The 15,183-nt window shown below is 40.9% G+C and overlaps 1 protein-coding gene across 1 annotated transcript in view; it reads right to left on the minus strand.

The window, feature by feature from the left end:
* The window catches only part of Nhlrc2 (NHL repeat containing 2), a 50,257-nt gene that overhangs the window by 33,070 nt on the left and 2,004 nt on the right, over positions 1–15,183 (minus strand). Inside the window, exon 2 of the mRNA XM_032892262.1 lies at positions 13,177–13,329. Coding sequence (XP_032748153.1) covers positions 13,177–13,329 — 153 coding nt within the window. The remainder of the gene's footprint in view (positions 1–13,176; positions 13,330–15,183) is intronic.

Here is a 15,183-nt window from a genome sequence, read left to right on the forward strand (position 1 = left end):
TTACCAGCTCCTAACCAAACTGCTGAGATGCACAGTTAAACAGCCATGGATACCCAGGAAAATCACGAGGAGCAAATGCCTGCAAAGTGGAAGAGTGGGAGTGGGCAGAAGTGGGAGGATTTGAGACTTTGGTCAAATTACTCACTTTTTATCAGTCTTCTCACGTGTGAAATGGGGAAGCAATTTTGAATGACTCCCAAGGTTAAGTGCATGAAGGAATGATTTGTGTACATACTTAGCCTAGTACTTAGTACACAGTGAAATCTCACCTAACTTAACCACGATCTTTTAAATTAAAAAAAAAAAAACCAAAAAAACTCTAAATTCCAAAAGAAATTAGCAGCATTAAACTTCACAACCATGTCACGTTGGGAAAAATGAGGAAGTAACCTAGTATATATGATATAGCACATTGCTCACATGAGTAAATATGCAGATACAAATGGGGTCATCTAGCTAAAGGAGACTGGAGCATATCCATGAGACAGGTGAAAGGAGTGAGCCAGGCTAACCACAAAGGGCAGGCAAAGCCTCAGCTGGGAGGAACACCAGGGAACCAGACTACACCTGCATCCCCCCCCCACCCCCACCCCCCGTGGTCCAGGAACGTTGTTAGCTCCACAATAAAGGGCACTTGCTAGCCACTCCTTAAATAAGACAGAGCTGACAGGGGCTCTAGTTTGTCCTTCTTCCCTTTCCCTTTCTATATCCGCGGCTCCATCTGCCACTGAGATACTAAACGGAAGCAACAGGTACTAAACCATGTAGACTGGACAGCCAGCTCCCGATTACATAGGTAGGTCAGCTCCTACAGGAAATCCTCACCCTTTGTTACCTGATCAGTTCTGTTTCTGCAGAACAAAGCCTGACCATCACATGCACCTCTACTGACCGTGCTGTTTTCGTCTCTGCTCTGCATCTACACGAATGGCATCTCCATCCACCCATGGCAGCTTCCCTACTCACCCAGATCGAGATTGGATGAAAGCTCCCCTCTGCTTCACTGCACTCTCCCCACTCCATTATTACATGAATTTATCCTCCCTTGGACATCTTGTAATTTAATTTCATTTCTAATATCTTGAATTTTTTGTTTCTCAAATTCAATCAATACCCATTTCTTCTTTTTCTTTTTAATTTTAATATTTCTGACCCAAGTTGGTTTTCATTAGTCTTAAATGCTGTTTGAAGACATTACTTCAGTAAGGAAGTTGTCAAGTTTGACTGTTAGTGAGGATTTCCACACATTCTCTTTCCTGCAGTTTTGTATGGATGTGCCCACCTTATTATCATCTTGGAAGCCAGGTTCCTAACCTGAGAGCTCCCTCTTCCGACAGCTGTTTTTGGTGTAGTTTCATTTATGGACACCACGTGTGGAGAAGTGCTGGCTGTGACTCTCCTTCCTTCTTCATACTGGATCCTAAACTGTCTCATTTACTTCCTTCTTTCGCTTTGGGGATCCATCTGAGGGAAACCACACCCTGCTTGCGTATCTGATGCTTGTCCCAAAGCAACACTTCTCCATCCTTCTCCTTCCTGAACATTTAAGGTAGGTATAACTAGGACATCCAAATCTCTGTCAAACATTTTGTATTGGGTATTTCTTACTAGGGCCAAAGGGTCATTCTGTTTCTGTTCTAAGTCTTCAGAATTACACTACTTTTCTTTCAAAACTATTGGATTTTATTTTTTCTTTAAAAATTCTATTTAAGAGAAAAAGTAGTAAGAAATGAAATAAAGTATAAGGCAGAAGCAGCCATGAAAACCACGTTGTTATACCCACCCCCAACACACCCGGGCGCAGACACAGACAGACAGACAGACAGACAGACAGACAGACAGACAGACACACACACACACACACACACACACACACACACACACACCAAGGCTACAAAGATGCCAAGGGTGTTAAAATGAAATACAAGGAGCAGCACATGAATCCCCTGTCCTTCAAATGAACACTGTAACTCCTGGTGGAGGCAGTTGGAAAGACAGCCTCGATAACTGTTAAGACTAAACAAAAAACAAAGACAGCTTAGGAGCCATGAGCTCCTTGGAGAAATGGTAACTTTCGGGATGGGCTGTGAAAGCGCGGGAGGAACTAGAAATACTCTGCTGTGAGAAGGAAGTACTCCAAAAATGGCATGAGCACAGGAGGCAGCTGGTGGGCAAGACACTGGTTAGATCTGGGACAATGCAAACACTGAAATAAATAACAGTAATAATTCAAAAGTCGCCAAATTCAAGTAAGAGCTCACAAGTTAAGCCCGTTTATTTATGTATATTATATAGCTGTAATAATCTAAATCAAAATATACGGTGGTATTTCCTACATACTTTCCCCCAATCAATATATCCCAATATTTTCCCAAAGAAATGATGAATGGGGTGACACCGCAAGGATGAGAAGTTGAAATGAGGCAAAGAGAGTGGTGAAGGAGATTCAGGGGAAGGAAACAGCACATGCAAAGAAGATGGAAGTTTGAGACAGTGAGAACAAATACCCAGAAGTGGCCTGCCTTCAAAGTCAAGGTCAGAATTTAGACCTCTGTTCTACGTGCAACTGAAGTTACAAGGGAAGTGAAAAGCAAGTACTGAAGATCCTTCAATACTTCAAACTGCCCTCATGAGCGTCCCTCCCAATCTGCACTCTCTTTGGTGTTTAGTTATAGAACTGCATTACTGTACATCCAACTACATAAGCAAGAACTCAATCTAGAGAGTCTCTGTAATAACCCATGGGCTGCCTTCATTTCATTCCTCTTACCCCTACTTGTTCAGCCTGTACCCCGTCTCAGAGCAGAAGTCTCTACAGACCTGCTATACCCACCTATAGCGAGCATTCTCCTTGTGCTCACAGATAAGCACCACGGAAATCAGGAATGTTAGACATGCAGGACTGTCTCAAGGGGAAATGTCTACTTGTTTTCCACACAGAAGGCTGGGAGTAGATCAGTTAGATAGCCTGGTGATCTATCTGTGCTACCTGTAGGACCAGGACACATCTGAAGCCCCCACCCCTGCCCAGACTCCTCCCCCTATACCTTTACCTTGAACACTGTTCCTCAGTCAACAGAACCCACTTGATTCCTGCTATCTGTATGACCAGGACACACCAGGTTCTCCCATCTCATAAAAGAGGTCACACATACAGTACAAAACAGTTTTGATGCTTTACTGTGCACATGGAATTGAGTCAGTTGTTACCAGGAAGCATTTTTCTAAAACCATTCTGTACTTAAATATGTCTAAATAAACTGTCCGGTGTCAGACTCTAAAGTCTGAACCAACACTAGCAAAGTCATGCTGAACTGACTGCCATCTTGCCACATGCAGATCATTACTCTGTTGACCCTGGCATTTGCAGATTTCCATACCTGTCTTATCCATAATGAGTTACCTCCCTAAATCAGACTGATCTCTTAAAAACACACAAACATGACTATATCACCATCTTGCAAAAAATCCCTCTCTTCTTAGTAAGAAGATCAAGTGTCATTGCAGAAGCATCTCCCTATCTTCCACCTCTCTTCCCTCTCCCAAGGCGCTGCAGCAACCTGAGCGTCCTTCGGTTCCTCAGGCTATCACTCATTACAGATCCCTCTTTCCCCATCTTTCTATGGTTCTAAAATCAACTGTAGTCTAAAGTTATGGAGTAGGAAATCACAGAAATCAGTTATTCGTGTTTTTAGACTACACATCCTCCTAAGCAGTGCAGTGGAATCTCAGACTCACTCAGCCCATCTAAAATCTAACATCCCCCTTTCAAGGGAGCCATGTTGAATCCACTACGCACATTAGCCACTCAGTTGCTGTACTAGTTCTGTATTCAAGTAACCAACACTGTAGTTAATTATGGCCCTAAAGCTCAGGAACAGTAGTGCTAGCAATTCATGTTTGTCAATGAAGAAGGCATACATATTTTCAGTGAAAAAGTGAGAGATTTTGACTTAAGGAATGAAAATAAAATCTATGGTAAGAATGCATATTTATTCATCATCCATTAAGACAGAAAAAGAAGCATGTGCTAGAGTCTTACTATTATATCTCAAATTGAAAGTGGCTCAAGGGGTTGGGGATTTAGCTCAGCGGTAGAGGTCTTGTTTAGCGAGCTCAAGGCCCTGGGTTTGGTCCCCAGCTGAAAAAAAAAAAAAAAGAAAAAAAAAAAAAAAAAAAAAAAAAAAAAGAAAGTGGTTTCAAGTGAATTGTGGTTTATAGGCCACAATTAGTAAGTATAGCACTTACTAATGAAAAAAGGAGCCTTACAGTAATTACAGATAGTGAGCAGTATCCACAAGGCTTTGGTTAAACACCTTACAGGTCAAGGGCACTGGTATGTAAGTAGAAGGAAGATCACACACACACACACACACACACACACTTTCTCTCTCTCTCTCTCTCTCTCTCTCTCTCTCTCTCTCTCTCTCTCTCCGTATGTACGTATGTATGTATATCTCATATCACAGTCCAAATATTGATTCATATATAGACAATTGTCAAATATTTTTCTCACTTTTTAGCATTAAGTCTTAAAATATTCAAATACTTTTCTTAAACTAGTTTGCCATTACCTAGGTCATAACAATTAGGATGAGAAGCTTCTTCCCTCTGCGACTCCAACATAAGGATCAACACATGAAAAGCATGAAAGGAACAAGAGAGGAAAGCAAAGAGGAATGAGAAGGCAGAAAGGGAAGGAGGAAAGGAGGACAACTTCAAAAGTATCAGCAACAAAATAACTTCTAACAAATCATTCCAAAAGCCTGCAAAGAAATGTGCTGGTTTGAATGAACAGGGACCCAACAGGCTCAAATATTTGGATGCTCAGCCACCAGAGAATGGAACTGCATGGGAAGGATTAGGAGGATTAGGAGGTGGAGCCTTGTTGGAGCCAGTGTGTCACACCAGCCTCAATGTCTCTGCTTCTGCCCGTTGTGTATGGATCAGGATGTAGATCTCTCGGCTACTGCTCTGGCACCACACCTGTCTGCTTACCGCCATGAGGACCATGATAAAGACTCTAAAACTGTAAGGAGACCCCATTAAGTAACTTTTAAGAATAAGAGTTACTTTGGTCATGGTCTCTTCACAGCAACGGAACAGTAACTAAGACAGAAAGATTCAATTGAATACACTGGAACAGAAAGTATTTAGCAATAGTCTACATGATAATCTAGTCAAATAGAAGGACAAAATATTTGAGGGCTTCTTGAATACATTTAAAAAAGTAAAACCTGCACCCTAAATGGTAAGCATAACTTTATAAAATAAAAGAGGAGAGAAAAATCATCTCCGGCACAGGAACCTTATAGATAACAGTATTAAAAAGCAAGAGGGCTGAGAAAAGGCTGAGAAAAGGCTCAAAGTGTTGCTGCTGTTCAAGCAGAAGATGTGAATTCAGAGCCAGCACCCGTGTAAAAGGAGAGCACAAAAGCTCCCCAATCATAGCAGAGGGGAGATGGAGGCAGGCTGACCCCAGGGACTCTGGCCAGCCAGTCCAGCCAGTCTGTGAGCTCCAGCTTCACCACAACAAACAACTCTGCCTCCAAAAACTCAGGAGGAGTCTGAGGAGGCAGCCTCTGGCCACCATACACATTCACCCAGGCATACCCTGCCACCACCAGCACCAGCACCAGCACCAGCACCAGCACCAGCAGCACCAGCACCAGCACCAGCATCACCATCACCAGCACCAGCACCAGCACCAGCACCAGCACCACCACCAGCACCAGCACCACCCACCACCAGCACCAGCAGCACCACCAGCACCAGCACCAGCACCAGCACCAGCACCATGCAACAATATCATAGATGACCTGGGGCAAAGCTAGGTAGGCTGAAACAAAGGGGGAAAGGGTCCCATAGGCAGAAGACACTGGACAATTGGTGAAATCAAAACCACTAAAGATTAAGTTGAAGCAGGGACAGAAAGAAAAAAAAAAGTCAGACTAAACCCCAGAAAATATGCCATAAAATGAGCAATATTTTCACAGGAGCTCAACTACTTAAGGACACCACAGACTGATAACTAAATAGGTGTGGGAAAAGAAAAGATAATGTAGCACACATACAGGTAAGAGTTAGCACAGCAGACCTGTCTGTCTGAGGCCTATGTGTAAGAAGGGCTCACCACTCCAGACGGCACAGATGTGGTGGCTCACCATGGCTGCACTGTGTATAAACCATGTGATTTACACTGAACAAACATTCTCTGATGTTCTAGAATATGCCACAGAAAATCAGCTGCCCCTGTGGGCACCTCCACTAAAAACGTGGGAAATGAACCAAACGAGTGGTGGGAAGCTCCCTGGGTGGCAGTGCGCCAAACGCGCCTCTGCCCATGCTGGAGGAGGTGTGTGCTGTGTGTCTCCACCGAGGGAGGACGCGCACCCCGCATCTGGTCTCCCCGCACCTGCTCCTGCACAGCTTCTCCTCCATGCTGCTTGTGTCCTCACCGTAATCACTGGGAGCCTCAAAGGCAGCTCTCCTCTGAATCTGAGGCTGAGTCTTCACCTGGCTGGTTCTCTGCATTGCCATTGACGGTGGTTTGGAAACTACTCAAAGTGAACTAAACTCACTTCCCTGCAAGGTTTACTCTCACTGTAAAGTTCAGGTGTAGTCCTCAATGCGAGTGAAGTGTAAAACAGAGAAGGCCTCACCTACTGCATGACGTGTACTAGTGCTCACCCAGCAATAACAAAATATTCAGGCTTTAAAACAGAAATCTGATGCAAGCCAGGCAGTGGTGGTGCATGCCTTTAATCACAACACTTTAGAGGCAGATGCACGTGAATCTCTCTAAGTTCAAGGCCAGCCTGGTTACAAAGCAAGTCCTAAGACAGCCAAGGGCTGTTACACAGAGAAACACTGCCTTGAAAAAACAAAAAACAAACTAGAACTCTGATGCAGTTATGCATTAAATATACCTAGAAATCACACTAACATATGCGAAGCTTTCCTAAGAAAATGCTTTGTATAAATTAACAATATTTTCCCTATGATACCAGCCATTGTCCTAAATAAGTACTGTAACAATAACTTCTAAGGTAATAGCATAAGGAGTTAAAATCTTAGGAACACTCACGCAGCAAACAGACATCACTGGGACTGTTACCAATTTAATACAAACATGTATTGAATTCCTATGAACTAATGACCTCAGGGCACAGTTATTTCTTTTAAAACATGTAAGCATCAGTGACTCATTACAATTGAGCATTATTTACTTTTGCTTAAAATAGTTTTTCATATGCTATTATAAAAATGATATTGGTCACTATTGCAGACTGGAGCTTAAAAGCTGTTATTTACTTACTGATTTATTTATTTATTTACTCTGGGTTTTGCTATGGAGTCCAGGCTGGCTTAGAATTCATAATCCTCCAGTCCCTGCTTACTGAGTGATGGAATTATAGGTTGAACCACTATGCCAGGCAAGAGTGGGTTTGAAACAGAGTCTCTGTCAAGGTGTTTGAATTAATGAGAAATCCTTCATTCTGCTGAGCATGTCTTGTGAACTGGGATTTAGAATATGCTGCAGCCATTAGGACAGGAACAACACTGCTCCACTATGCTCACAAATGTCCCAGACAGCAGAAGACACCCAGCTGTAAGAAAGCAAGTTTAGGGCTGGAGAGATGGCTCAGCCATTAAAGGATAGGCTCACAACCAAAAATATAAGAAAGCAAGTTTAATCTGGTGACAATCTACTGAACTTTTGAACCATTTGAAGATTTCTAGATATGTCTTTTCAACATGAATTGAATTATCTTCTGACAATACACAAACTTTTGAGTTACCGAGATTTTCATATAGTAGCATATTATTTCAGCAATGTTTCTTTGAAATTAAAAGTCTGAGACCACTTCCCAAGTATATTCCAAGACTTAAAAATTTATTCTACAAACAGAATTCAAAACAGACAAATGCAGAAACACAAATTAGTCTACAGCAGTGGTTTTCAACCTCCCTAACACTGTGACTCTTTAATGTCATTCCTCATGCTGTGCTGACCCCCAAACCATAAAGTCATTTCATTGCTAATTTTGTTACTGTCATGAACTGTAATATAAACTGATATGAAGGATATCTGATATGCGACCCCAAAGGGGTCTCGACCCGCCAGTTAAGAACGGCTACTCTACAGTCTACCAGTTTAAGAATAAGATACCCCATGGTATGTGTCTCAGTTAGGGTTTACTGCTGTGAGCAGACACCATGACCAAGGCAAGTCTTACAAGGACAACTTTTAATTAGGGCTGCCTTACAGGTTCAGAGGTTCAGTCCATTATCATTAAGGCAGGAGGAACGTGAAAGCATCCAGGCAGGCATGGTGCAGGAGGAGCTGAGAGTTCTACATCTTCATCTGAAGGCTGCTAGTGGAAGACTGACTTCCAGGCAGCTAGGATGAGAGTCTTAAAGCCCAAGCCTGCAGTGGCACACCTAATCCAACAAGGCCACACTCCAAATAGTGCCACTCCCTGGGCCAAGCATATTCAAACCATGACAGTATGCTAGCAAACTAGTGATTCAATTTGATGGACCTGTTCAAAATCAAATTTTTTAAATTTCCTGATCTGTAGCATTTGTTGACTTTCGTGTATAAATACATTCCCTATGGCCAATTTCAAGTTTACAGTTGGTTCATAAAACTGTCTATATTCCAAACAAATGGATCCCACTGGTCAGTAGGATTCCATGCTAAGGAACAAACGGAATTTTCCCCAAAGTGCACAGATTTGTCTTTATAATGTTAATTTTAAATGTAAAAACAGGATAAAGCAACCCTTCCCCCCACCTCCCCACCCCCCATGGTTGAAGAAGGCCTCCAACTTGTCACACTCCTACCTCAACTCCCCAAGTGCTGGCATTACAGCACACACCATCACATACAGCCTGTTTTGTGTTCAGAAATGCTATTTTCTACAAATTTTACTGCCTTAACAATCCTTTAATGTAGTAGAGAACTAAGTACAATCATACTGTTAGATAACCATCTCTAACCACAAGCCATCTCTGACCTCCTCATCTTGCAAAACTGAAAATCCCAGACACAAAGTCAAGGCCATCCTGGGCTAACAGTAAGCTCTAGACCAGCCTGGGCTAAGAATGAGATCCTACAAATAGAATACCCTGAAACTTAATCATTGCACAGTAAGTCCTTATTAGTCTTTCCACACCATTTTACTTCCTATCTCTATGATGTTTGACTATTCTAAATAATTCACTTCAGTGGAATCTCAATCTCTCTCTCTCTCTCTCTCTCTCTCTCTCTCTCTCTCTCTCTCTCTCTCTGTGTGTGTGTGTGTAAGAGAGAGAAGGGGGGGGAGAGACTGATTATCTTACTTAGTATAATATCGTATTTTCAGGGCTCCTCAAAGCTGTCAACACTCCCTTCCTTCCTGGGGGTGAGTACTAGCCCCAGTGGGTGTGTCTATTTCCCCTTTCCATTCAGCCTGCAGTAAGAGTCTGGTTGTTACTGTGACTTGGCTACAGTGACTAACAGCAGTAGATAAAGGTCTGTTGGGGTTTCTCTCTCTTCACGGCTTACTCTTGGTAGACTTTGAGCTTTCAGACACTTCTGTTTCATCAGTAGCACACCATTCTATGTGCTCTTCTAATCCTTATTCCAACAGAACGAGTAGGAATAGCTTCACCTGTACTTCTGATTTTAGTAATCTAGCTAAGGTTGTCAATTATATTGATATTACCAAGAAATCCGTTTTTAGCTTCTATGATTTTTCTATTGTCTACTCTGTTTTTCTCTACTCAAACCTTCACTGTTTGGTGCCTTCTGCTAATTTCACAGAAGTTAGTTCTTTTTCTAGTTCTTTATGCTGTAAGTTTGATATATTTTTTAAATGTATTTATAAGCTTTCTTTCTTATAATATGCCATAAATATTTGTTTCTAAGTATTTTCTAACTGTCATATAATCTCTATTTTGGTCTATTGGGTATTTAAAGATGTGTTTAATTTCTACAAACCATTTATCACTCCAGCTTTCTTTCCATCGATTTCTAACTTTAATTGATAACAGAGAAGATACTTGGAATATTCTTTTAAAACCTACTGAAAACACTATGACCTGATATATGTTCTGTCCTAGAAAATGATCCATGTGCACTTGAACAAAATGTGTGTCCTACAGCGTTGAGGTTTTCTGTGTAAGCTGCAGATCTAGCTGGGTTAGAACGTGTGACCTTTCTCCCTCTCTGCACTTCTTTGCTCCATGTACATGTTTTCTCTTCTTCTTCCCCCTTCCCTCTGCCTCCCTCCTTTGGGACCAGTGAACCCACCTGAGAGCAGCTTCCCAATAAACCTGCCTTTATAGACTTTAAAAAAAGAAAAAGGAAGAAAGGAAGAAATGTGTGTCCTGACAATGCTGAGGTATTCTATGTAGGTTGGAGATCTAGCTGCGTTATTGTGTATCTTTCAATTCCTTTATTTCCTTACTTATCTTCTGTCAGGATATTGCAATCATTATGGAGAATGGGTATTGAATTCTTCAACTACTATCACAGAATTGTCGATTTCTTCCCTCAAATCTGTTGATACCTGATGACAGCGCTGGCTTTGTGTGATGTCAAAGGTCCTCCTACCTCTTTACTGCTCTTTCCTTTTGCTTGTGCACTGTTTCATCTTTTCTACACCTTCCTGTTGTTCTATAAGCACCTTTAATATTGTTTTAAGAGAGTCTCATACACCTGTCATTTGATCTTTTAAAGAGATAGTTTCCGTGGTTTATGTTTTCTTGGAATTGGCTATTCTTCCTTGTCTTTTTGGTTTAGTTTTAAATTATCTTGTGACTTTGCTAAAAATATTCAGCAACTTTGCCTTCAAAAGAATGAGAGTTCCACCCTGACAGAGTCTGCCTACAGAACTATCTCTGAAGGATATTTCTGCGCTTCCTACTCCTCCACCTTCCTGGACCCTTTCTACTTACAAAGTGTTATGCTTTTCGGAGACAGTAAAAAAATAAAATAAAATAAAAAAATCCATGTCAACTGGCAGAAGGCATAGAGCCTTGGGAGGAGGGCACTGGCTTTCTCCCGGTGTGGTATCAACCAACTAAGCTAACTACACAGTCACTTAGGGGTCAACATGAGGATTGTTAACACAGTATGCTCAGAAATACAATTTTATTATGTCTCCTATCAAAAACTCAAGCAAAACAAAATAAAAAACTGTCTTCAACTTTGTCACATCCTCAATGGAAGAAGAGAGTCTGAATTCTTAGGAATGCCCTAAAGAACACTTCACAACATGAGTTAACATATCAACCTTTGTCTCACAACATGAGTTAACATATCAACCTTTGTCTCACAACATGAGTTAACATATCAACCTTTGTCTCACAACATGAGTTAACATATCAACCTTTGTCTCACAACATGAGTTAACATATTAACCTTTGTCTCACAACATGAGTTAACATATCAATCTTTGTCTCAAAACATGAGTTAACATATTAACCTTTGTCTCACAACATGAGTTAACATACCAATCTTTGTCTCATTTTATTTATTCATTTTTATGTGTTTAAAGATTATTTATATATTTTATGTATGTGAGCCCTCTGTCTGCATATACACTGGCAGTCCAGAAGACAGCATGAGGAACCATTACAGAGGGTTGCGAGCCACCATGTGGTTGCTGGGAATTGAACTCAGGACCTCTGAAAGACCTGTCAGTGCTCTTGACCACTGATCCATCTCTCCATTTTGTCTCTTTTCATATTTATCAGAAGTCCTGTCACAATAAATCTATCTGTGGAGGAAGAATGCAACTTCTTCTGGCATCTCTGCTTGCTTACCTGACACTTACTCAGCAAGGTGAGCATGTCCTGCCGCCCATTTTTAATGTCGCATGCACTATTCCTTAGTTCTGGGTTTAGATGGCTCTGTTTCACTGGAAAATCTTTATAAAGTGTCACAGGCAAAGTGAGTTACTACTCTTTGGGGGAGAGGGTTCTATAAGACTTTTAAATTTTTACATACATTAATTTTACAAAATAATGGATTTTTCCACCTTAATGCATCTTACTCAGATTTGTTGCATATTTCCTAAAAACATATTCATAATGCATGCTTAAAAGATGTGCTGGCTGGAGTAAGACACAGAGGCACATACTATCTAGGGCATAATAAATAAAACAGTCCTTAAATGTGTACACGTCAATTCTGATCACCTAGTCTCTTGTAAATCTTTTTCGCTAATATTGTTAAAATAGAATATATTACAGCTAAAAAGCTTGTGACTCTATTGTGTGTTTAGATTTCACCAGCAGACTCGTTCAAGTATGTCCCTAGGGATCCTCCAGGTACTCATGGTCTACCCCAGCGTCAGGTCACAAAATCAGTAACCATATTGCTTTCATATAGACGTCAGGAGTATTGACTAGTTCAAACTTAAATGAAAGCATTTTATCAATTTATTTACTCTCTTGTTATTTTTAGAAAGAAGTCAACAAAAAATAAAAACCTGATTACTTTCCTACCTGGACAGCAAACACTAGGATAATCTCCCCATATCCAGAGGCCCTAATGCTGGAAGAGGATTTCCTGTGGGGTTTAGAAAACATTAACTATAATGAATCACCTCATAATGATACAAGGTCAGGGAAAAGTACCTGCTGTATTCTGCATTCCACTGTGGAATGAGCCTAACAACATTTCCTGCTAAGAATTTAAACCTTTGTATCATCACACTGAGAAGAGAATAAAATTGTGGCCAGATGTTTCACTTTTTCATAGAACAAATTTAGTTAAACCTGGGATAGAAAAAGACTTTCCTAAGTATCTCATCATGACAAAAGTAAATTAGGCTCTTACCACAGACAAAACCTGAATCCTAAATTCTGGTTCTCAGGCAAACCATTATCACTAAATTTAACCCCTCATGAAAAAGCGCATGGAAACCAAGCGTGGCAGGTTAGTGGAATATGGTAGGCAAGTCAGGAAGTCTAGATCTTGAAGGCCAAGCTGACTCACAGACTCAGATCAACCTGACTACCTGGTAGGGGACAGGAGTCAGTGCTACTCATAGATTCAGATCGCACTCAGAAGCACCACACAGTCTTGCCAAATGGTCAGTCCTCTTTGAGTAAAAGAGCCAGATGCTCTTCCAGTGCTTATGTGCTCAGTGTGTGAGACACCAATCAAAGAGCGGGTACCTGTGTCAGAGAACGTGCGCTCCAGGGCGTGGAGATCGGGCAGCACATGGATGCAGTTGATGCAGCAGTAAGTGAAGAAGTCGAGGATGACCACTTTCCCACACAGGTCTCTGTAAATCGACAAAGGCTCTTCTGTATTCAGCCATTCTAGTCCTGGAATTTATACAAAACAAATTACACCAATGAAAGGAAACAAAAAGAAAAAGGGTAATTTAACTAAACTGTCCAGAAATGTGAATCTCTGTTCAAAGACCAGTAGAAATAGCCAAACACTTTAAGAGTCTCCTTTCTATTAATAAATAAGAGAACAACTTCATGCATCTAACAACATCGGCATGTTTGATTTCATGAGAAAATCAATGAGACAACCATGTGGAGACTAAACCTGGAGAGGGACGAACAGGAAGAGGGTGGAAGCACGGAGAAAGGGCATCTGCTCTGGTGAGGCGACCTGCAAATGTACCCACCCAAAACCACTACACTCGATACTAAATCCTTTCAGAAATAGTGGAGCAGCCTTGGGAAGTGAATAAAATCACAACATACAATCAAAAGCAAGAGGAAATAAGAATTATTTTAAAAAATCTAACTGCACCCATAATCAAGTGTAGCAGGGACACGGAGACAAAGGCCAAGGTCATGAGCAGCAAGGAACCAAGAGGACCAGGATGCATGAAGGACAAACATAACATGCTCCAGTTACTCTTACAGAAGAGACGTTACCATGTTCTAGGGCTGCACGAAACTAAATATAAAACAAAATACATTAAAGGCAGAGTTAGAAGAACCCTTACTAGCGTTGATGAAGATCAAGTTCTCTTCCCTTCAAAGAAAAATAGGAACTTAAATTTAGTTTTAATATAGAATTTACAATTAGTTGGCAACATTTCAAACTTTTTATTCTATACAATGACTTTGCTAAATTAAAAAGTACAGTATTCCTATATAAGAAAACAACATTTATCGCTTATCAGTAAATAAACACAGTTATTATTCACTGTACCTTGAAGTACACAGAAATAGTTTAAAGAAACTGAAAACTAAAGTTGACAGAAGACAGACAGGTCCACCTCAGATCCCTTGAGTGGCTACCTGAACCCTGTCAGCCGCAGGTGTCAGGTGTAGACACCAGGTGTAGATGTCTGCCTTTTTACATACTGCCCTCCTTAAGCCACTTGCAGTTTGAGGTGCAGGGGCAAAACTGTGCAGTTACCTGTTCCTTGTTTACAATTTGAAGGGTTAAAATTAACTTTTACTGGAGACCTTAGGACCACAGCACACGGTTGTTCTTCATACAGTCAGGAATGTCGCCTTTCCACTTAAAGGAGAAACTTTAGACTTTCTCCGTGGCATATCCAATAAATGACATCATCACTCTTGAGATTGGGAGCCATGATTACTGAGATAGGGGACTTAAGCATTGTGGTTCTGATGACGATGAGCTGACTAGCAGTGGGCAGCACACATAACACTGAGATCCAGACAAGGGCTGATGGGTGTCATGAACAACAGAATGATTAACATCTTGGAGAGGACACAGGAGGAAGGCACACAAGTGCATCATACCACTAGAACAATGTATGATTTAACACATATCAACAGTTTATTTCTGGAAACTTCCATTGAATATTTTGAGAAGGTGATTAACTATCGGTCCCTGGAACCCGATAGGAGGACCAATGTAGCAAGGATTATCAACAACAGAAACTGTAGTTATTCAATTTTAACAACATTCTAGAAAAGATGATCCCTAACAAATTAGTATTTCCACCAAATATGCAAAGGTTTTAGGGCTCAGTGAACACTTAATCATTCCTCTTGATAAGTATTAGCTACGTATTTAATTGATGACACAGAACAACTAATTAACCTACTAGTTGATGTGTATTTCACATCCCACTTGTAAAATATTTAGGACTCTATAAATAGGCACTTGTTAAGAGTGCCTTATTGAGGGCATAGAAGCAGTTATTTAAGTTTTTTGTGTTAAGTAATTTAGGTTATTGT

The sequence above is a fragment of the Rattus rattus genome, chromosome 2 (assembly GCF_011064425.1).
Source record: "Rattus rattus isolate New Zealand chromosome 2, Rrattus_CSIRO_v1, whole genome shotgun sequence".
In the NCBI taxonomy this organism is placed as follows: domain Eukaryota; kingdom Metazoa; phylum Chordata; class Mammalia; order Rodentia; family Muridae; genus Rattus; species Rattus rattus.